General features: G+C 51.6%; 1 protein-coding gene across 1 annotated transcript; it reads right to left on the reverse strand.

The window, feature by feature from the left end:
• Nucleotides 1-247: 247 nt before the first annotated feature.
• Nucleotides 248-20,910, reverse strand: ALOXE3 (arachidonate epidermal lipoxygenase 3). Its single transcript, XM_019980648.2, has 15 exons — nt 20,602-20,910; nt 19,792-19,996; nt 18,570-18,651; nt 17,903-18,022; nt 17,471-17,596; nt 14,944-15,047; nt 14,266-14,438; nt 13,373-13,516; nt 13,061-13,264; nt 12,892-12,978; nt 12,215-12,384; nt 11,522-11,643; nt 6,567-6,667; nt 5,833-6,003; nt 248-1,153 (listed from the first exon to the last, which is right to left on the reverse strand). Exons 1-15 carry the CDS (start codon nt 20,746-20,748, stop codon nt 974-976), a joined length of 2,136 nt encoding a protein of 711 aa, XP_019836207.1. The 5' UTR covers nt 20,749-20,910; the 3' UTR covers nt 248-973.
• Between the last annotated feature and the right edge of the window lie 925 nt (nt 20,911-21,835).

The raw sequence follows: 21,835 nt of genomic DNA on the forward strand, positions 1-21,835 counted from the left end.
AGGAGTTGCTAGGGGTAAAGAACCAGCCTGCTAATGCAGGAAATGTAAGAAACATGGGTTCAATTCCTGGGTGGGGAGGATCTCCTGGAGGAGGGCATGGCAACCCACTAGTATTCTCTAGTATTGTTACTTAGAGAATCCCCATGAACAGAGGAGCCTGGCTGGCTACAGTTCATAGGGTTCCAAAGAGTCAGACACAACCGAAGAGACTTAGCATGCATACTAATTTTTATTGAAGTTTCTGGGCTTAAGGACAGAAAGTGGGTGGTGGATGATAGTTGGGATAGGAAAGAGTTGGAGAGAGACTATACATACACACACACACACACACACACACACACACACACACACACACACACACACACTCAGGCCAGGAAGCTTGGCCCTGAGAACTACAGTTAGAGGTACAGGTAAACTGGGCTCTAATTCTAATCCTTCCCGTAAAGATGCAGGGGTCAAAGTGAACCACACGGCAGATCCAGAGCACATATCCTTCCTTGTCCAGTTTCCAGGTTCTTCCAAAAGAGTAAGTTGGATTGGATTGGTCCTAGGATGGGAGGAAGGTGGAAACAAAGAGGTAAAGTAGAAGAAAGAATTTAGGAATGAGAGAGGACTGGGAAGGCGGGCTCAGGATCCCAAGCTGGGCCTGATGAGAGGAGGTAGATTTTTCATAGAATATGGGGAATAGGCTAGGCTTTCACAGGAGGCTGCCCAAAGGAGGACAAGGGATGATGGAGATCCTTCCTTTCGAAGGGCCTGTTGTGCGTTTGACTTCAGTCAGCAGATTCTCATCGCGGACACTGCCGGACTGGTCCCTCCCAGCTTAGGGCCCAGTTCATGCGATGGTAGAGCCATCGTGGGTACAAAACGCGTCGAGAAAGTGCAGGCTGATCAAGAACAGAGGACAGAAGGGCCTGGAGGATCCTAAAAAGGTGGCCCTCCTCACGCTAGCGCTAGCGGTAAGAGGAGGGGGTTAAATGGAAACGCTGTTCTCAATGAGGGGAGGGTCCAGGTAGGCGTAGGGCAGCGCCAGGCCCCGGTTCCGCTCCTGGATGTCTCGCGAGATCTGAGCCAGGCGGTTCTGGAAGACAGCGATGCTCCGGCGCGGGGCCTCCTCTGTAAAGTGCTCGTCCGGGTAGGTGCCCAGGGGCCTCTGGGACAAAATTAGGTGTGGGGTCAGGATGATGTTCAGGGCCACAGTTGTCAACAAATGCAGTCAAGGTGGCTTCTAAAGGCAGGCGTCACCCAGCCACGGCCACTGTAAACGCAAACCCTTGAAACCCCGGAACCACCGTTCCAGCCACCTGCGCAGAGTAGCCCGCTGATCCCTAAAAAGGTCCCTTCCTGTGCCTGGGTCACTGTTCTATGAATGAAACATAACCATGTCCATAACACTACTGAAATCAACATAAACGTCCCACCAGATATGCCCAAGAATACACAAAAGGCAACTCCTGAAGACAACCAGTTCTGAGGCGTCTCCCAGTCAGCCACCGTGCTTTCCAGCCTGCTGCTGCTGCTAAGTCGCTTCAGTCGTGTCCAACTCTGTGCGACCCCATTGACGGCAGCCCACCAGGCTTCCCCGTCCCTGGGATTCTCCAGGCAAGAACACTGGAGTGGGTTGCCATTTCCTTCTCCAATGCATGAAAGTGAAAAGTGAAAGTGAAGTCACTCAGTCGTGTCCGACTCTAGCGACCCCATGGACTGCAGCCTACCAGGCTCCTCCGTCCATGGGATTTTCTAGGCAAAAGTACTAGAGTGGGGTGCCATAGCCAACCTCTATTCAAAAATAGCGCAATGAACTGGTCAGTCCCACCCTGTAGCAGAACAGGACTGCCCCTCTGGGCTTGACCGCAGTACACCACTAGTTCACCATCAGGGTTCCTGGGGCCAGCCTCTTAACCAGCACACGCTGCTCACATAATAAAACTGTTGCCAACAATCCTGATGTTTAAAAAATTCTTTTCCTTGTTTTATTGCACCAACAGAGCCTCCTGAAACTGTTAAATCACAGCCTTGTTTTCTCCTCTCTGACTTTAATGACTTCTATTGTTTCAACATAAGGCCAGTGTTTTCTTTTCTGAAATATCAAAACTCCATAAGGGAGTTTCATCTTATACTGAGTTTTTATTAGTAATGGCCATTCTGATTTATCAAACACTTTTTCAGCATGTATTGATTGAGATGATTACATGGTGTGTTTCTTTACTGATGTAATGATGGATATTGTTAGATTTCATCAGGCTGAACCAACCCTTCATTCCTAAGTTAAACTATACTTCATCATGATGAATTATTGTTTTACTATATACTATTGGCTTTCATTGGCTAATGATATATTTTTAAGATTGTTGTAGCTAAGTGGAATGAGTTTATAATTTTATTTTCTTAATTACAGTGGACATGTTGCAAGAGCTTTACATGGACCATCACAACAGGACAACAATCCGATAAGACAGGTACTTCATCATTCCCACTTTACAGATAAAGAAACTGAGGCTTAGAGAGGCCCGATTACATATCCAAGGTCACACAGGTGGGAAATGTGGATCTGGGACTAGAACCCTCTATCTGAGACTCACTTCTCTTTTCTTAAGAGCATTGCTCTTGCCAGGTGCTGGTATCAGGGTTACCAGTAAAATGATTTAGGAAGCTTCTACTTTTTTCTATACTTTCAAGCAGTGTGAATGACTTAGGAATTATTTGTTCCTTGAAAGTTTAATAGAATCTCCCTTTACAAGGAGAGGGATCAGATCTTTTACAACCCTTTTCATTTATGTATGGTTTTCACCTCTTCTGGTATTTTGCTTTTGTTTGTTTGCTTGGGGTTTTTTAAGTTTTCCTAAAAAAATTACTTATTTCATCTAGGTTTCCAAATTTGTTTGCATAAAACTGTAAGTAGTATTTTCTTCTAATTATTCCATTCTTCTCATACCTTTTCCATTCCTGATGTTGTACATTTATGTTAATTTTTTTCTTGATTTGAATCATCTCTGGTTTCTTTATTTTATTGGTCTTTTCAAAGAATCAGTTTTATGTCTTATTTACCAGATCAACATCTAATTTCTGAAACTATAGTGTCACTATTGATAAAGCAGAGCACAGAAATCTGAATGACTGGGTTCAATGCCTAATTACTAGTTGTGACCTTGGGCAAACTGCTTGGTGTCTCTGAACCTCAGTTTTCTGCCCTGTAAAATGGAGCTACCATTTATTGAACACTTATACGCCAGTCACTGTATTAAGCATATTAAATATAGCCCCTTACTTATATTTGTATTTTGAAATAGCGCACATAAGATTTAATGACTGACACATGATAGATCCTCAGGAAGTGATAGGTGCTGTATATTATTGTTGTTATCCTTATGACTTTCCGGGTTAGGCGTCCCACTGGCTTATGAGAAAGGGAACTCTCCACCCTCATCCTCTTGTGTACTCTTCCCTTTCCAGTGTGATTTTGTGACTTATAATAAGAAAAATATATTTGGTTTTGTGTTTCTAGCACAGAGCTCTTAATACCCTTATAACTGCATAGTGATAGAGTGTTAAGGGTGTCTTTTGTTATTCATAATAAGCCCTTTTCAATCCCACCTGAGCTTCTGTTAACCAGGTGACTTCTGGAAATTCCCTGGGGTTGGAGGCTGGTTGCCAGAGGGATCAACCTTGTGATCAGGTTAGAACTTGCAGTCTCACCCCCCAGTCTCTGGAGAAGGGGGAGGAACTGAAGGTTGAATTAATCCCCAGTGGCCAATAATTTAATCAATCATGCCTAGGTAATGAAGCCTCCATAAAAATCCCTCATGTACGAGTTTGGAGAACTTCCAGATTGACACCCGTGTGGAGGTGCTGGGACAGGGCCCAGAGAGGCATGGGAACTCCACGCCCTTTCCCACACTCCTTGCTCTCTGGAGTGCCTCCATCTGGTCATTGCTGAGTTGTGTCATTTTAGCATGAGCCAGGCATCTAGTAAGTAAATATTTTCCTGAGCTCTGTGAGCTGTTCCCAGCAAATGATCAAAACTGAGGAGGGGTTGGTCAGAAACTCAGATGATAAGCTGGACTTGCAGTTGTCACGTGAAGGGGGTGAGGAGGGTGGAGTGGAGGAGCAGTCTTGTGGGACTGAGTCCTTCACCTGTGGGATCTGACACCTCTCCAGGTGGACAGTGTCAGAATTGAGCTCAATTAGAGGACAATTGTTAGATTTCATCACGGGCTTCCCTGGTGATGATGGGTCAGACCCACATTGACACCCATGTGGAGGTGCTGGGAGAATCTGCCTACAATGCGGGAGACCTGGGTTGGGAAGATCCCCTGGAGAAGGGAATGGCAACCCACTCCAGTATTCTTGCCTGGAGAATCCCCATGGACAAAGGAGCCTGGCAGGCTACAATACATGGGGTCACAAAGAGTCAGACACGACTGAGCAACTAACACAGAGGACACCCAACTGATGTTGAAGAACTGCTTGCTATGGGAACCACCCCCACACATTTGGTGGCTGGAAATATTGAGAGAGAGTATTGAGAGTAGTAATGTAGTGTTCTGTGAGTAGACAAAAAAAAAAAACAAAACCAGTGTTTTTCCTTTGCAATGACTGAAATGAATGTCTCCAAATCCTTGGGAAGTGAGACCAAAGAGGAGTAGCATCCGGGGACGAGTTCTTGCATTCCCAGGCGATGAGATGATAAGTTGAATCTTGTTAGGGAGATAAAATATTTGTGCCAAATGGAGTCAAGCGTGAGAAATGAGGATATCACAGCAGAGGGCTTGGGGACAAGACCAGGAGGGCAGAGGCATGACTGATGACCCAATGTGTAAATGGAGATAATGGTAATTGGTGATTCAAGGGCTGCTCCCCTGGCCTGGCCTAACTAATAGCCTCCTTGCTGTCGGTCCTGCCTCCAAAATTACCCTTCCCATCCATCTGCATAGCCACAGAAGCGCCCTTGCAAAAACACAAATTCAGCCATGTCACCCCAGGCTTAAACCCTTCAATGGTTCCCGTTTGTCTTTTGAACAAATAATTGCAGCCAAACTGGGCTGTTTATGCTCTTGCAAATGTACCAACAGACTCTCACCTTCACTTTGCTTCACTTGGTAGAGTCCTTCCCTCTGTTTAGAAACTAACCCTGCCCCTCTTTTGTCTGCCCTACACCTCCCTGTCCGAAAGGTTTCATCTTAGATGTCACTTCCTCCAAGACGTCTTTCCAGGTTTGCCTGGACTTCGTCAGGTTCCATGAGGCCCCATCCTTACCTCTTGTCACTGGGCTGTAAGCTTACGTACAACATCAAGGTTCATATCTGCGCACCAGTATCTGGCACTTGGCAGGTGCTCAAGAAGTATGGACTGAATGGAGGAATTCATGAATAATTCCTATGACACTGTGGTGCCCTTTTCCTTTCCCTGTGTGTCTCCTCAAGTAGACCATAGGATTCTTGCAGGCAGAAAGTTCTCACTCAGAGTTATGTTCCCAGTGCCCAGCACTGTGTTGACACATGGGAGGGATCCGACAAATGTCTGGGTGAATGGATGAGTGACTGATGGGTGAGTAAGTGGTTGGATGGACGGATGGACAGATAGGTGGACAGACTGGTTAAACTGGTGAATTAGATGGAAGTTGTGACCCAGCCACTAAACTGGTATTTGCTTCAGTGTGTCTCTGGGGCCCAACTATCATTTCCTGAAGAAACTGAAGAACTCAAGGCAACTCAGCATAAATGCCCGATGTTGGCTCCCAAACTCGCTTGGACAGCTACCACCACCTCCACTATCCAGGCCCTGCAAATTCCCCCCAAACCCAGACATCCCACCACCACCACCACCACTCACCTGATCCTTGGGCTCTTGGCTGACCAACCAGAAGAGGAGAATATTATTACAAGTGGTATTCACTTCCGGGAGGGTGTCCAGGTAACTCTTCAGGGTGGTGGTCCCCTTGGTCTGCGGTGGGGGCTGCCTCATGGATGACGGGGCATTGGGCATCCAGGCCCCAAAGTCATGCTGTGGAGAGCCCCCCGCAACCCAACTGAGTCAGTTGGCCAAAAAAGAAGGACCATCTCCCTCCTCAACATCCCTGTTCCTGCCCCTACCATCCTAGATCTTGCAGTTGGGAAATAAGGGGGTTGTTAAAAGGGAATTGAGGAAGAGGGTGACTCAGGGTGGGTCACCCCTTGTTATCCCCCTACCCAGCGTTCCAGGACTGGGTTGTGTGAGTCACCCAGGAGGGAGGAGGACCCAGAGTAAAGAGGTCACCGAGAAATGAGCCTTGGGCTGGCCTGCTACTCCACCTGGCCACATCCTGTCCACAACAGGAGCCCCTCAGTTACTCCCTCCACAACCCAACTTGAGTCATCATTACGAGCTTGGACCAAGCTCTACTCCAGTCATCATTCAGCCCCAGTGCTGCCCTTCACCCAGTCGCCACTCCAACCCCAGCCCTATCCATAAACCCATCACAGCTTTGACCCTCCCATGCTCTCAGCCCGAACTCTGGCCTCACATCCACTGCTGAGGCTAATCTTACGTGGCCCAGTGTCCCCCAGGCCCGGCCTCTGCAGCCTCACCTGCCCACTGTTGACAGCGGCATGTTGGGCAGAGCAGTTGAAGATGATTGCAGTGAGGAATTTTACCAGCTGTCCCTGGGTGCACAGCTGGCGTGGGAAGCCTAAGAGTGAGGGGAAGGGAAGAGGGTGTGGATGGAAGGGACCAGATTCCTGAGGGAAGCTCAGGACTGGGGCTCGCTGCAGGAGGAAAGAGAGCAATGCAGACTAAACATGTGGCTGCCACTGTCTTTAGACTAGTATTGGGAGTGGGCTGAGGTTAAGGATAGGGGCTTCCCAGGTAGCTCAGTGGTCAAGAATCCTCCTGCCAATGCATTAGATGAGGGTTTGGTCCCTGAGTCAGGAAGGTCCCATGGAGGAGGAAATGGCCACCCACTCCAGTATTCTTGCCTGAAAAAATCCTATGGACAGAGGAGCCTGGTGGGCTACAGTCCATGGGGTCGCAAACAGTTGAACACAACTTAGCGACTGATCATCACACCAGGTTACGGATGGTCATCACCATGGTGTGGTCTCTGAACCGGGGGACTGGGATAGGACTAGAAAAAGCTGAGCCAGCAGAGGTCATAACAGACGAGCCAGGTTCAAGGGAACAGCACTTCTGTCTGCAGCTCGTTTTAGTACATAATGATAGAATTCTACCCAATTCACCAAGATTTGCCTGAGCACCCAGGAGCAGATCATCTCATCTGCTGTTGGGTTTAGTGGCAGAGACAGATGGTCAGAGAGGGTGCTGCTTATAAGCCCACAGTGATGGAAGCAGAGGAAGGTTTAAGGCCAGGGCTCGGCCCTTTGAAGAGATGGCAGGTTCAGCAATGGGGCTGGGTAGTTAGAGGAGGCTTTCCTGGAGGAAGAGAAGGGGCCTCCCTGGGTAGAATAATGGGGTGAGCTTCAAATGGAAAAAAAGAAGAGAAAGGTATTTTCAGGCTCAGCCCTTGGTCTTCTTTTCTGTGATGTCATTGGTCTCATCCAAGACTGTGGCCTTCACCACCTCTCACTGGCTGATGATTCCCAAGTTCACATCGCCCCTGCATGCTGGACTTGATAGTGGGTATAAATCTGCAGCTGCTAGCTGACACCTCTGCCTGAGTGTCTATGAGGCGTCTCAGACCTGACACCCGCCAGACCTCAAGCTTGACTCCCTACCCTGCACATTACTGAAACCTGTCCCCTGTGGCCACCAGTGGGCCCACTTCAGCGCTCTCCATTCAGTTGCTCCAGCCAAAATCTGTGCACTCGCTCCCCCTTTTATCTCACACTGCACAAGTCAGCAAAGTCTTGCAGAAGCCATCCTCATGCCATCACCTTCAGTCTCCACACCATCCCTTCTCCATCGTCTCACCCCTGGATGAATCTGACTGCTTCCACCCTTGCCTCTGACAGTTTGTTCTCCACATAACAGCCAGATTGAGTGATCCTTCAGAATTGTAAATCTAGTTATACCACCCCTACCTAAAATGCGTTGAGGGCTTCCCACCTCACTTACCTCACCATAGCCCTACTTAAACTGGTTCTTATTCTTTCTCTGACTTCATTCCCTTCCCTACTTTTCTCCTTCTCACCTACTCTACTTAGCTACACAGGTCTGCTGATTTCTTAAACCTGCCTGCACATTCCCACCTGAGGTCTCTGCACTGACTCCACCTCTGTCCTTACACTCTTGCCCTAGTTATCCACAGAACTAGCTCTCCCTTCCTTCAGTCTGTAGCAGACAGCACCTCCTAAAAGAGGCCTTCCCTGACCTCCTAACTGAAGTAATCTCCCTACCTTGACCTGCTGTATCCCGATACTGTTTTGTTCTTCTTTTTAACCACTTGACATATTTGCTAGTTTATTATCCGTATCTCCCCACGAGAATGTTAAGCTTCTTGAAGGCCAGGATTTTTGCCTGTCATGTTCACTGCCAAACCCCAGCACCTAAAACAATACTTAATAAATATTAACAGTATTTAATAAATATTACTGGTTGAATGAAGTGAATGCACGAGAGGATAGGAAGCCAGAGTGGTCAGGCACAGAATCAGAAGCAAGGTGAGGGGACAGGGAGGGGACTTGATTGGATGTGAGGTTACAGCACTTTGCCAGGAAGGGTGGTTTCTAGGGACTATTTCAGAGGATTACTGGGGCGGTGGCCCTGCAGAATTGGCGGCGGGCGAGTAGAGAGAGGCTGGGAGGGGTGGGATAGGTTGAGAGGCAGTTGCCACGTTGCAGGAGTAGTGAGAGGACTAAGACTAGATGGTGGCAGTGGGAAATGATGGGGACAATAGCACCAGCTACTTAACTGGATTTAGGGAGAGAGGAAGACATCAGGGAACAGCAGTCAAGATGGCACCAAGGTTTGGAGTCAGGATGACAGGAAAGAGGCTGCAACAGAGCAGATGGGGACGCTTGAAGGAAGGACTAGGTATCTGTCTGCCTGGGAGTGTGTGGGAATTTTCCAAATGTGCTGTTCATGGAGGATAGAATAAAAAAGCAAAGTCAGACGACATATGGGAATTCTTCTGTAGCGCATAATATTTTTTCCCTTTGAAATGTGGAAGCCAGAGGCATGCTGAGGTTAATGAACGAATGTGTTTTACCTGAAAACATGAGTGTAGTATAAGTGTGTGCCAGTTGGAAGAGATGTTTGTCAATCTGAAGAATGTCCTGATGTGTTAAATCAGAGACAAGTTGAATAAAGAAAGACAAGACAGTTGATCCCACTCTGTGTGTTGAATAGGAAACAGATAACCCTGAAGAGAAAAACAGCTGCCCCTGGAGGAGAAGCAGTCAGGATCAGGATGCTCCCTGATTAACAGTAGAGTTGCAAAGCACAGGGAGGGGCTGCCCTTCAGAAGATCCAAAAGAGGTCTGGCTGTCACCACCTTAACCCAGAAATCACGCTTGGCATCACTAATAGTGAGATAGCCTGACATCGCACGCCTCCCAGTATGATGCAATGTGGAGAACACAACATCACTGGAGAACATTCTTGCCCCAGACATTTAACCTTTAGATACTACTTCCGGTTGACAGACAACACAGTGTGTAGAGGAATGACAACGTGGGGAAGCAATTAGATAAATTCGGAAGACAAGACATTCTGCAGAACAACTTAGCCTTTCCATAGCCCTTGTCAGACATTTATGTGATTTTAAAAAGGGTGGAGGGGGGCTGTCCTAAAGTAAAAGAGACTTTAGAGTCAAAATGAACACATATGTCATTTGGTCCTTGACTGGCTCCAGAATCAATAGGAAAAACTGAAGGAGAATGGGACAAGTAAGAGGGTAACGTTGGAGATTAATTGTCAATTTTGTTAAACGTGATGCCAGCATTGTGATTGTGTAGGAAAGTGTTGTGGTTTTTTTTTTTTTTTTTTTGAGATGCATATTAATTAGAGGTAAAATGTGAAATATGTGTAAATAAACAACAGCAACAACTTAATCAAATATGGCAAGATGTTAGGAACTGTATCTAGGTGGTGGGTAAACTGCATCTAGGTGGGTAAAAGTAGAGTATCATACTCTCTACTTTTCTATATGTTCAAACTTTTGTTTGGAAAAAAAAAAGCTAGAACTTCCCTAGTGGTCCAGTGGTTAAGACTCCACACTTCCAATGCAGGGGGTACAGTTTCAATCCCTGACGAAGGAAATAAGATTCCCAAGGGACTAGGCAAAAAAAAAAAAAATGCTTTGGAGCCCACTACAGGTAGGACTATAACAGCTGTTCATTCTGTTTCCTGGTGACCTGAGACCATGCCTCCTCCTCAGGTTTCCCCAGGCAGGAGTTGCTCTGGGTGGCCACCAGAAGTGCTGAATCAGCTAAAAGTTGCATTCCCCGCCGCCCCCTCCCCACCCCCCCGCTAAGAGAAGACATCCCAGGCAGTGAGAGTCTCCCTCCCTCCGGCTGGGGGAACTAGAGGGTGGACATTTGTGCCACTTTGAGCCTTTCATTTTCTTCCACTCACCCAGATAGAGATGCCTTGTCTGCACTTTCCAGTGCCTGAAATACAGACCGTCACACACTGGCACCTGGGAGGTAGGCTGTGGAGAGTAGCAATGGCATGTGTAGCCCACGCGAGGCCAGAAGTCCTTCTACAGAGGACGACTTGTAGTTTTCACGTGCTGGTCTCAAGAGTGACAGTGAGACAGCCAACAAGGAAAGTTTCCTCAGGGAATGGGGAAGGGGGGATTTCCAAGTCTGGAATCAGCCATAGAGGAGAAACAGGAGAAAGGATCGTTCTGTTAGGGAAGGGTAGAGCGAGAGGAGACAGAGATCCAGGACAAACCAGAGCTGGAATCAGGATCAGGAGGCAGCAGAAGCCCTGAAAGAAAGGGGAGGTCAGAAAGACACACCCTTCCTGGAGCAAAGGGAAGACTTTAAGGAGGGGAGGGCAGTCGGGGGCATCTGCTTGCACTTAGGTTAAGCAAAGGAGGCCTAAGAGGACTGGTCAGTTGGGTCTCAAAGGCCTCTCAGGCAGTGTCAAAAGAGAGGGGAGAGCCAGGGACAGGTGACACATGTCAGTAAGGAGGAATCAGGCAGCAGCGGCACCAAGCTACTCCATGAAGCCACAAGTGAGAGAGGTTGGTGGCTGGAGGGGCCACCTGGCAGGATAGGCATAAGAGGGTATGAGAGAGAGTTCCAGAGTCCTTAGTGCTGGAGGCTGGAGATGGCTTCTACCATAAAGCAACACATCCCCAGATCTCAGCAAGTGAAGGTGAATGGGTGGCAAAGGTCGAGCAGGGACCATGTAGTGGCTGAAAGCAAGGGTGCCAGAGATGCTGGGAGCTGGCTCTGGGCCCTGCCTCTGCCACTTACTGCCAGTGCGGCCTTCTCTACGCCTTCCCTTATCTATCCAGTGGGGCTAATGATGGCATGTGCTTTAAAGGCTGCTCAGTGAATAAGAACTGGGGGCCTGGTAGGGCCAAGGGGGACAGCGGGTCATTGGGTCTGTAGCTGGGGGGACGGGGAGGGGATACCTGAGCTTTCCCGGCCCAGAAATGCCTGAGCAAAAATCTCTCCGACCCAGGCCTGTAGCTCTGAATCCTGCTGCACAGATGCATCACTGGTATAATAGTAGCCCACGATTTCTGAGACGAAGCTGCAGGAAAAAGATGTCCCTGCTCCAGCAGTGACCCTGCGTTCAGGCCGGCCTCAAAATCAAGGCCCAAGGCTGCTCAGGCTAGTGCGAGTTAGCTGCCCAGAGTCCACTGCGAGTCCATGGAGGTTCAGTGGGGACCCCCATATTGAGTTGGAGCCACAGTGCCCAGGCTTCCCTCAATTCTCACCACCACTCCAGAGTCATGGGTGCTGAGGAGAGGCTGACATGAGGCCTCCCCTCCCCACCTGGGAGAAAGGAAGACCAGTCCACCTGGAGGCCCCACCCACATCAAGCTGTTGCCCCTGCCCTGACCTCTCAGGACTCCGTGTCCTTCCCGTCTTCTGCCACATTCACACACAGCCCAGGCCCTCCCCAGCCCACAGCTACCTGCCATTTCATGAGGAAGCCCAACCCCCAATTCTCACCCTTGCACTGCCCCATACTGCGCTCTAAACACCTGAAACCCTCGAGCACCAAGGGCCCCATCCTACATGAGCGCACGGATCCATATTGTTCCCTTGGCCAGGAGGCCCTGGTGGGGCCAGATTGGCCACAGGCCCCAGGCCCACACCTCTCAATGGCCGCCCAGATCTTCAAGCCGTCATCTCGGTAATGGTAGTTGGGGATATCCAGGACACCGCGGGCCCGCAGGCTGTCCGGAAGGCAGAAATTGGTGTAGGTGAAATGGGCCAGACCGGTGCTCATGAGGTAGAGGAGGCCCTGCCTCCCAATGGACGTGACCTGAGGACACAACACAGCTGGTCTCCACGACCTCCCCAACCCCCACCCCAGAGATGGGGCTAGAGACTCAGCAGAGGGAATTTTACAGTTAATCAAGCATCCAAGACCAAGAATTAAACACCCATAAGAGCAGGACGTGGGCTGCGCAGGCTGCGGCCTTACTGCATGCGTAGGAGGTAATCCTTAGGTGTTTGGTAACTAGAAGAATGAACTGAATCCCGGGCGAGCCGGGAGGGGAGCGCCAACGCGGAGTCAGCGGGCAGGTGTGCTCAGGCTGGGGTGCCTTGCCCACCTCCAGGAGCCTTTGGAGTTGGAGCCTGATGAGGTGGGGCGGGTGGAGGGGATTGGAGGGAGGGAGGTGGGGTTGTGGGCGGGGCAGGTAGGAGACTTGGGGCGTGTGGAAAGGGGTGGGCCGGGAATGGGGAATGGGATTGGCGGTCCCATTGTGGGCGGGGCAAGGTGCCCTCAGGGGCGGAGCCCCGGGCAAGGGCAGGGTAGAGGCCGCACCTTGTCCACAAGGCCCTCAGGGTTGAGCAGCGTAGCACGGGCGATGGTGTTCACCTGCAACGTGTAGCGAGTGTGGGGAAGCAGAAGCTGCAAGTGGGATGAGGTCACAAGAACCGAAGGTCAGGGGAGAAGGCCACCGTGGCTCCCCCCACCCGAGGGTCACCCAGACCTTGTAGATAGGATGGCAGAGCGGCAGCTGACGCAGCGTGGCCATGGCGAAGGCCTCGCACAGCAAATGTGTGCACAAAAAGTGCGTGTTGTTCTCGTGCACCAGGAACTCAGAGTTGCGCACCCACGTCTTCGCCAGCAGCCAGTCCCAGTCGGTGTCAGTGGGCAAGAAGATGGGGCTGTCGGGCCCAGGGGTCTGGCAGAGCTGCATCGAGGAATAATTAGGGGGTGAGGCTTTAGACTGATAGGTGCCCCCTGAGGCCGCGTTCCCGAAGCCTGGTCCACACCCCCTCAAAGCCAGCCGCAGGCTCACCTGGATGGCCAGGGGCACCAGCGCCCCCTGCGGGTTGAGCCACAACAGGCAGAGCGGGGCGGCCACGAACTGGGGGTGGCCGTTTATGCAGTGGACCGGGACCTCCGCCAGGATCCAGTAGTCCGCTAGGAAGATGTTGCCCCTCTGGGGAAGTTGCACGGAGCCTTAGAGTGTCCTCCGCACCCGCGCTCTGCTTCCCTCTCTGTTCTCTGTCCACTCCCACTCCAGCCTGGGCCTCAGTGACGCGTGGTGCCTGCACTAAAGGCCAGTGTTGGGAATCTCACCCTTCCCAGAATGTCCGGAATGAGGTCCAGCTGAATCCTTCCTTGTGCAACCTCTCACCTGGCTTCCCAGCCTCTTGGACAAGCCAGCATCCTCTCCTCCTCTCCCCATCACTGGTCCTTCCTATTCTGTCAACTCAGATGACTTGAGTGTATTCAGTATCAATAAAATCAACACAGGAAGAGATTTCGCCAACCACAACTCCAGCCTTCTGGAGGATGCCTGAGGGCTTGACTGGGTCAAGATCAGAGACTGGGTGGGTCATCATCTTCTCCCATACCCCGAGAGTTCCTACTTCTCCAGGATTGTCCTTACTCTGTCTAGTGGCACTGCCTTTGGCCTGTCCTAAAATGGCTTTCTTTGGGCCTCAGCACCTGGGATCTTGGAGGCCCCAGAACCAGGGCAGGGCCTCTTCCTCCAAGCTGTCACATTCATGCATACCAGTTCACCAGGCCCTGTCTCATGCCTCAAGCCTGAGGCCCATCTGGGCCTTACCCATAACTATTCTGTTTAAAAGGTGCCAGGCTGGGGATGAGGCCTACAGGTTGGATGCAGCCATCCCACCCTTACCCTCCACACCCATCCCTTCTCCCTACTGGCAGCTTACCCACCTCTAACTCTGTCTGCAGGCAGGTGCCTGGTCCCAGTGAGGGAGCCACCATGTCATTGGTGATAGGCAGCTTGCTGGGCAAGCTGGAGAGGCAATGGAGCATGACAGGGTTGACGCCGTTCAGGTACTGGTACCCGAAGAACTGGTCTTCACACCAGTGCTCTCTGACGTACTCTGGGGGACAAGAGAGGGGGCCAGTTGGGCTGAAACCACTTCACTAGATCCTGCTCAGCCCAGCACTTTGCTAATCACTATGGTTTAGTCTTTCCTCCCAGCAGTCCTATGAGTAGGTGTAATTATATCTTCAGTTTAACACGGGACTCTAAGAGGCAGAGTGACTTGCTCAGTTGGGTGGCAGACTCGAACATATGTCTGGCCCCAAAGCCCAAACCTCTTGATGACAGGGGTAGGGAAGAGAGGTAAGTGCACCTGACCAGGATCAGGACTCCCTAAGTGACCCTTGACCCTCGCTCTGTCCCCACTTGCCTATTCTTGTCCCCACCCAGAGGAAGGAGAGATGGGTTCCTGAGAGGAGTCTGGGAGAGTGCCCCCAGTGAAGTCAGGAGCCCTGCCCACTGGAACCCCACAACCCAGAATTCAGCTTTTTCCCAGCGTGAGGCAGAGGAGCCTGAGTACAGGGTCGAGTGGAGAATGGACCTCTCCACCTGGCTCTGCACACCTGAAGTGAGGGTCTTGTGGCAACGCATGATATTCCGGATGTCATCCAGCTTCTTCCAGGAACCCTTGCGGTCCAGCAACCCTCGAAGCTTCATGCCCAAGGACCTATGGGAGGGGAAGTTGGGCTTGGGGCTGAGGGCTGCCATGGGCACTGTGCCCCCAGCCTAGAGCCCTGGAGGAATTTCCCTGTCCAGGGCTTGTTAAGCTGTGCCTGTCCTAGAGAACCATCTCCTACATCTCCACCTCATATCAAGACTACCTGTTCTTCTGTGTGCATCTTAGATGCAAAGTCCTTCATGAAGCATTGTCTGATCACCCCTCAAACATAGACCTTGTGTGTATCTTTCCAAAAATACCTGCTACTTCCTTCATTATATTGTGAACCCTTCATTATGTCACTACTCAAATCAACTCCTATTATACTGTGGGCTCCTTATGGCCAGGACTGGGCTGTGTTGCCCTGACATACCCAGTTTGTAACAATCGCTCACTAGCTAGGCCAAGTCAAATGGAAGGGAATGGAACAGAGGACAGGCAGGTGTGTGGCAGTCGGTCAATAAAGTAAGCTGTGGAAGGAGGCGGATGTGTCATGAAGAGTGTGGGCACCTGGAGAAGGCATGGGGGGAAGGGGGCAATAGTGACCTGACAAGCCCAGGGACAGGTTCCTGTGTGCTCAGTAAGGAGCCACTCACTCCTTCCACGAACCTATGCTGAGCGGCTGCCCTCTAAGAACCTGCTGCTGCTGCTGCTAAGTCGCTTCAGTCGTGTCCGACTCTGTGCGACCCCATAGACGGTAGCCCACCAGGCTCCCCTGTCCCTGAGACTCTCCAGGCAAGAACACTGGAGTGGGTTGCCATTTCCCTCTCCAATGCATGACAGTGAAAAGTGAAAGTGAAGTCGCTCAGTCGTGTCCGACCCTCAGCGACCCCATGGACTGCAGCCTACCAGGGTCCTCCGTCCATGGGAGTTTCCAGGCAAGAGTACTGGAGTGGGGTGCCATTGCCTTCTCCTTCTAGAGGATGGGAAAAACTCAACAGGAGCATGGTCATTAAAACAGAGGCTGAGGAGGCAAGACAGGAGAAATAAAAGGCCTTCCTTTTCCAAGGCCTGCCACTCACGTCCTTTAGGGCACCCTGCAGTCACGCCACAGTAAAGCCCAGTGACTCCCTCCCCTCCATAAATGACCAGAGACTGCCAAATGCCAACTCCTCTTCCCACTGGACCTTCTCTGAGCCCCACACTGGCACTCCACATGGTCTCCTGGGCCCTCCCCTGCCTCGACCCACATATCCATCTGGGGACCAGCTCAGGTGATGCTAGCTTCTGAGATGCTCCTTAGTCCTGCCGGGGCCTCTCAGTGGGTCCTTGTCCTGAAACCTGAGCCCCCTTGTGTCTTCCTGTGGACACACTCAAGCTCCATACCCCGCCTCACCCCTACATCCCCTCCCACTAGTTCTTCTCCGGAAGAACGGCTGTGGCACCAAAGCCCAGAACATGAGGATCCAGGTCCTTGCCATGGCCTCCTCTGGGCCTGCTAATGCAGCAGGTAGCAGGTGGCTGAGCCCCACAGAATGACCTGGGTCTTCCCAGGACCCACCCATTCCCCCTCTCCCTTCCTCTCTCCCAGCCCAAAGCTTCAATCCCATCTGTCTCCCAGCAACCACCTCCTGACCCCTGCTCCTGTCAGGACCAGATGTCAACTGGACCCCCTCCAGCCACGTCACACTCAGAACCTCAGACTTGAGCTGCCCGTGACCCCACCAATATTAATTAACACCCACCAATATTAATTAACTGCCTTGCAGATACATCTCCCCAGGGGAGCCTGAGCCCGTAGTCCATCACAGCCAAGACTGTATCCTAATACTACAACTTGTATCCTAATACTACAACTTTTTGTGCTGGATATTAGCTTTTTTTTTTTTTTTTTTTGGCTGCACTGTGCAGCCTTCGAGATCTTAGTTTCCTGACCAGGAATCGAACCCGTGCCCCCTGCAGGGGGAGCATGGAGTCTTAACCACTGGACCACCAGGGATGTTCCCTGGATGTTAGCTCTCTAAAGTTTTCCCCTACACCTATGAAGTCAGTATGAATATTATTGTCATAAATGAGAAAACTGTTTAAAGGCTATCTGAAAATCAAGGTCATAAAGCTAGAAAGTATTGGCCAGGAAATTGAACCTGAGGTGTCCTGACCACCTCCTTAAATCTTAAAAAGACTGGCCCTCTTTGGTCCTGCTCAGCCTGGTCCCACTAGCAGTGACTGGGACCCTGCTCTGCTCAGGGTAAGTGCTCAATTAATTCTATTGGTTTGAGGACTGGAAAGAGAAGGAGAGTTTAAGAGCAAAGAGGTGATGATGGGGAGCTAGAGAAGAGTTGCTTAAAAATAGAGTGGAGATGGGGCAGGGGGAGGTGAAGGAGAGACTGGGGGTGGGGTGGATGGAGGGGAGACAGGGGCAGAGATGTAGATGATTGATCAAAGGGACAGAGGGAGAGGGAGCAGGAGTGCAGAGAGGGCAGTGGCCTCACGCGGGGATGGCGTTGAAGAGCAGCGAGGTCGTCTTGGTGGCAGAGTAGCGAATATTGGGCTCCATGTGCAGCAAGGAGGGGATGTCAATTTTCATGGGGAAGCCAGGCAGGTACTGATTCCCACTGCTGGGGAGCAGGGAAGCAGAAGGGCAGAAACCAGTCAGAGGGACCTGCAGTCCATTCCCCTTAATTCCTCCCCTCTCTCCTCCCAGAGAGTCCCCAGGCCTCTGCTCACTCCAGGTACCTTCCCTGCCCTCTCCCCTCCTCTCTGCCAGACTCCTGGGGCCATCCCCACCCATTCTGCTCCGGACACTTGAATTAAACTGCATTTGTCACAGACTATGACTCCCAAGCTGCCCAGCCAAGTCCTCACAGCAGACCCTTCACTTCATGCCCTTCCAGCTTCTTCCCCAACTCTCAGTCCACCCTCACCTGTCACCTGGGTCTGCACGAGGCGCTGTCTTGGTCAAGGCAAATTTCTTATCTGACTCCATCTCCTCAAAGCTGCTGACATCTATAATGCGGGGGAAGCCAGGGGCGTAGACTTTCCAGCTTCCAGGGGAAAGAGATTGAAGTGGCAAGTGAAGGTTAGGGTAAACAGAAGCCTTAGCTTTTAAAGACACAAATTTAAATTAAAACTCCCAGAAACCACCCACTTTCTGAGCAGGTGACAAGGAATTGAAGTATGTTTGTTTTTTTCCCTGAAGACACTGGGCTTCAGATCTGGGTAGTATTTGAGGATGGCATGAATATCCAAACTGGTTTAGAGTTGGGTTTGTGTTGAGATCAAGATCATGGCTGGTTTGGGGGTGAGGCTCAGGATGGGCTGAAGTTGGCCAATCCTAGGGACATGTCTGGTATCTGGGTCACATCAAGGACAGCTGAGGGTTGAGTGTGGATCCATTGATGGTACTGGGGACAATTATCAGTACTTGTGTTTTGGGCCTGGACTCAGGGTCAGCATTAGATTGAGGTTTAAATGAGGGTGGTGATCAGAGTTGGGCCCCCAAAGTTGGAACTGAGGTTAGAGTTAGTAACAGTCTGATTAAGGATCAGGTCAGAGTAAGATGGGAAAGAAGTCAAATTAGGCCACCCTCACCGGTAGCATTCCTGTCGGGCCTGGAGTTCCCGTTTCCTGTGATCCAGAAGGAGGGGAAGGGAGTCCTGACAAATAGTTCTTGCTGTGGGTAATGAAGATTACTCATTGGTAAGTCTCTTTTCAAATGACACCCCTCCAGCATGCCTTTCCTGAACCCCCAACCCTTGAACCCAGTCCCTCAGGGACACTGTTGTCCCCCATTCTTTGTGCATTCATCAGTAGAAAGGATTTGGGGCAGCTTTACCCCCAGATTATAACAACTCTCTAATTGTTTACATGTGTGTCTCCTTTTCAAGACTGCAAACTCCTTGGGGGCAGAAGTCACATGGTATTCATTTTTTGTATTCCCAGCATCCAGCATGGTGCCTGGCACCATGCACAAAATACATATTTGACACAGGACTGGTGAACAAACATGTCTTGTGAAGTGACTGGTGGATGTGTTGTGGTGACAGATAGGGATTTGGAATGCAGTCTGTGAGGAACTCAGTGTCAGCAAGGGTAATGTTCACTCACTGCACCTCACCTGACATCATCTCTCAGCCCTAAGACTCATCTCCACACTCAGACTCACCCTAGTCTTGCCTGTCTCTGGATGAGATAGCTCAGGAGATGTGGGTGTGGGAAGTGGGGGGTGGGGGTGGGGGTTGGGAGGGAAAGGGGTCCAGAGACTGAAGTAGCTTCAGTCCAGCATCCTTCAAAGCCCCCCACCCAAATTCAGGAAAGAACCTGAACAGCACCTCACAGAACTTCATCCACACCAGGAAAGCCAGTACTAGTGGGCCAGGGCCTGTCCAGCTAAATTCTCTAAACATTCAGGGCTTCTCCCCAGTTGAAATTCAGTAACTCCACTTGCAGGTTAACTCCTCTCAGAGGAATTGACTCGGGAAGGAGCAGGGTGACGGTGGCGAGCATACCACCATCTCTGTGTGTTTCTGTGCGTATGACTCTGAGTGGTATGAGTGTATGTGAGTGCACACCTAGACTGGGTGTGTCTCCAGAGGGGTACATACTGCCCAGAAAGCGCCTGCATTTCAGGGTGTTCGAGGCTTGAATTTTCAGAAAGCACCTACTTGGGATCCCTGAGTTGCAGTTACCCTAACTCCAGCCCTACTGTCTACACCCTGGGCTGTGTGACAGCCAACCACCCCCACCCCCCACCGTCTCTGCTGCTCCCAGCAGGTGCTTCCGAAGCCCAGGCCAGCCCCTGCCTCTGACACACCTGTTCCTGGTCGAAGCTCAATAGTGCAGTAGCCCTCCATCCACTGGTAGCAGGGGAAGTGGGAAAGGGTGCCATCGGGGGCAGTGACGCAGATGCAGCTGCAGTACCAGGAGTCTTGGGGGAAGAACGCATAGCGCTCCTTGTGGAGCCGCAGCAGCAAGAGTTCACCCAGCTCCTCTGAGCAGCGCACCTTGTACTTCTGCACCTGGGGTGGGGGCAAGAGAGCAAGCCGGTGAGAGGCGAGGAACAGCCTAAGTCATCCTGCACCTTGAAAAGTGCACCTACACCTCCGCCTTCTACACCTCCGCCTTGCCTGACAAGTACACCCAAGCTGGCTGTACCCCATGCAGTGCCTTGTCGTGAATTACAAAAAGGCATCCTTCATCTGGCAGAAGCTGCTGCAGGAGCCCTGTGTGAGCAGGGTGCATTCTGGCTCTCCCAAGCCTCCTTGGAGCCCCCACCTGATGTTGGCCATCTGCCAACAGTGCTGGGGCCTGGCAGAGTCAGGTAGACCCCTCTGGAGAAGAGGAAACCCAGGCTCAGAGAGGGCAAGCAGCTTCCCCAAAGCCCACCTTCAGTTATTGGAGAAGGAGCTAGGAAGCCAGTGGAATTCTCTGGAGCCCCTGCCTGGGTAGGATTTATGATCCCCAGGAAAGACAAGGACCAGAAAGGGGTGGCCACGAGGTCAGGGCCGGCATCCTGAGTTCTGCAGGATTTGATGAGCCCTGGGGAGAAAAACCCTCCCCTCCTTCAGGATTCCCTGTACCTGGTGGCCCTCAGGGTCGCCACCTCCCTTTCTCCTCTACTCACCGATCCAGAGGCGAAGTCCCTGCCCATGCGATCCAGTCGCTGCTTGGGGCTTTCACCACATGTGCCCACCAGTGTGACAAAAATGTTGTCCAGTGTGCCAGCCATCAGGTAGGGACCAGTGGTCACACGCACGCGGTACAGGGCCATGATGGGAGGAAAGAAGGGATGCCCCAGCAGCTGGCCTGGAGGAGGTGAGCCACAGAACAGGCAGGGCTGAGCTCCTGGGCTGCCGACCCGCGGGACCTGGTTGGGCAGGATGGGCCTTTGAGGAAAAGCCCAGCTCTCTCTGGGATGCTCTAGGGCCCACTCGCTGGCTCTCTGTCTCCAGAAACTCTCTGTTCTTGCTAGCTGCGGGCTGGCTCTTCCCACCCGCAGCCTTTCTCCCTAATAGTTGCTTGTTCGCCTCTGGCAAAACCGGTCCCTCTGACTGGCAGGACCAGGTTCACCCAGATAGCTATCAGGAGCCCGGGTCCTACTGGGAAGGGAGGGACCAGATGCCAGAGGGAGACAGGCATTAGGTGACGCCTGCATGATTGGGACATTGATCTGTTCCTGGTCAGAAGCCAACTGATGCCCTGTCCGCCCACTCCTCAGCCTCCCGGAAAACCTTTCCTTCTCTCTCTCTGTCAGAACTGGGCACAGGGCACCCGCATTCCTAATTGTGAATCATCCATGTGAATCACTATACACAAGTGAGCCATAAATCACACGTGACTACAGCCTCACGCGAGTCTAACATGCATCTCTACACATGGCATAGGGGTCATAAACAACCCTCCTGTCACCTCCTGAAGTTGGTACCCCCCTCACCCCCAACCCGGCCCTGTGTGTCCCGGATCTATGGCACGGCGGAACTCAGTGCCTCTCCCTTGGAATGTGGCCGATCTGGGGACCGAAGTCGTCTCCGGGAGCACAGCATCTGAAGGCTTCATGTGGCATCCTTTTCTCTCCGCGGCCCACCCTTGGCTTTGGGGCGGTAGGAAGGGTCGGCCCAGGTACGTGGGGTGCCTGGGACCTAGGTCATCGGACTGGGAACAAACTTCTCCCAGAGGGAAGCCCTCTGCGGAAGCGCCCCCGCGCGGCCGTGCCGATGCCGCACCCACCCAGCTTCGGCGGCGCTTAGGCTCTAGCGTCCTAACACTTGCTGTGCTGAGGGGGGTCCGATAAAAAGCAATCACCGGTCACTGGCTTCACCAGCTTTCTCTCGGTTTCTTCTGGAGTCCCTTGCATACAC

Source organism: Bos indicus, chromosome 19 (assembly GCF_029378745.1).
Source record: "Bos indicus isolate NIAB-ARS_2022 breed Sahiwal x Tharparkar chromosome 19, NIAB-ARS_B.indTharparkar_mat_pri_1.0, whole genome shotgun sequence".
Lineage (NCBI taxonomy): Eukaryota > Metazoa > Chordata > Mammalia > Artiodactyla > Bovidae > Bos > Bos indicus.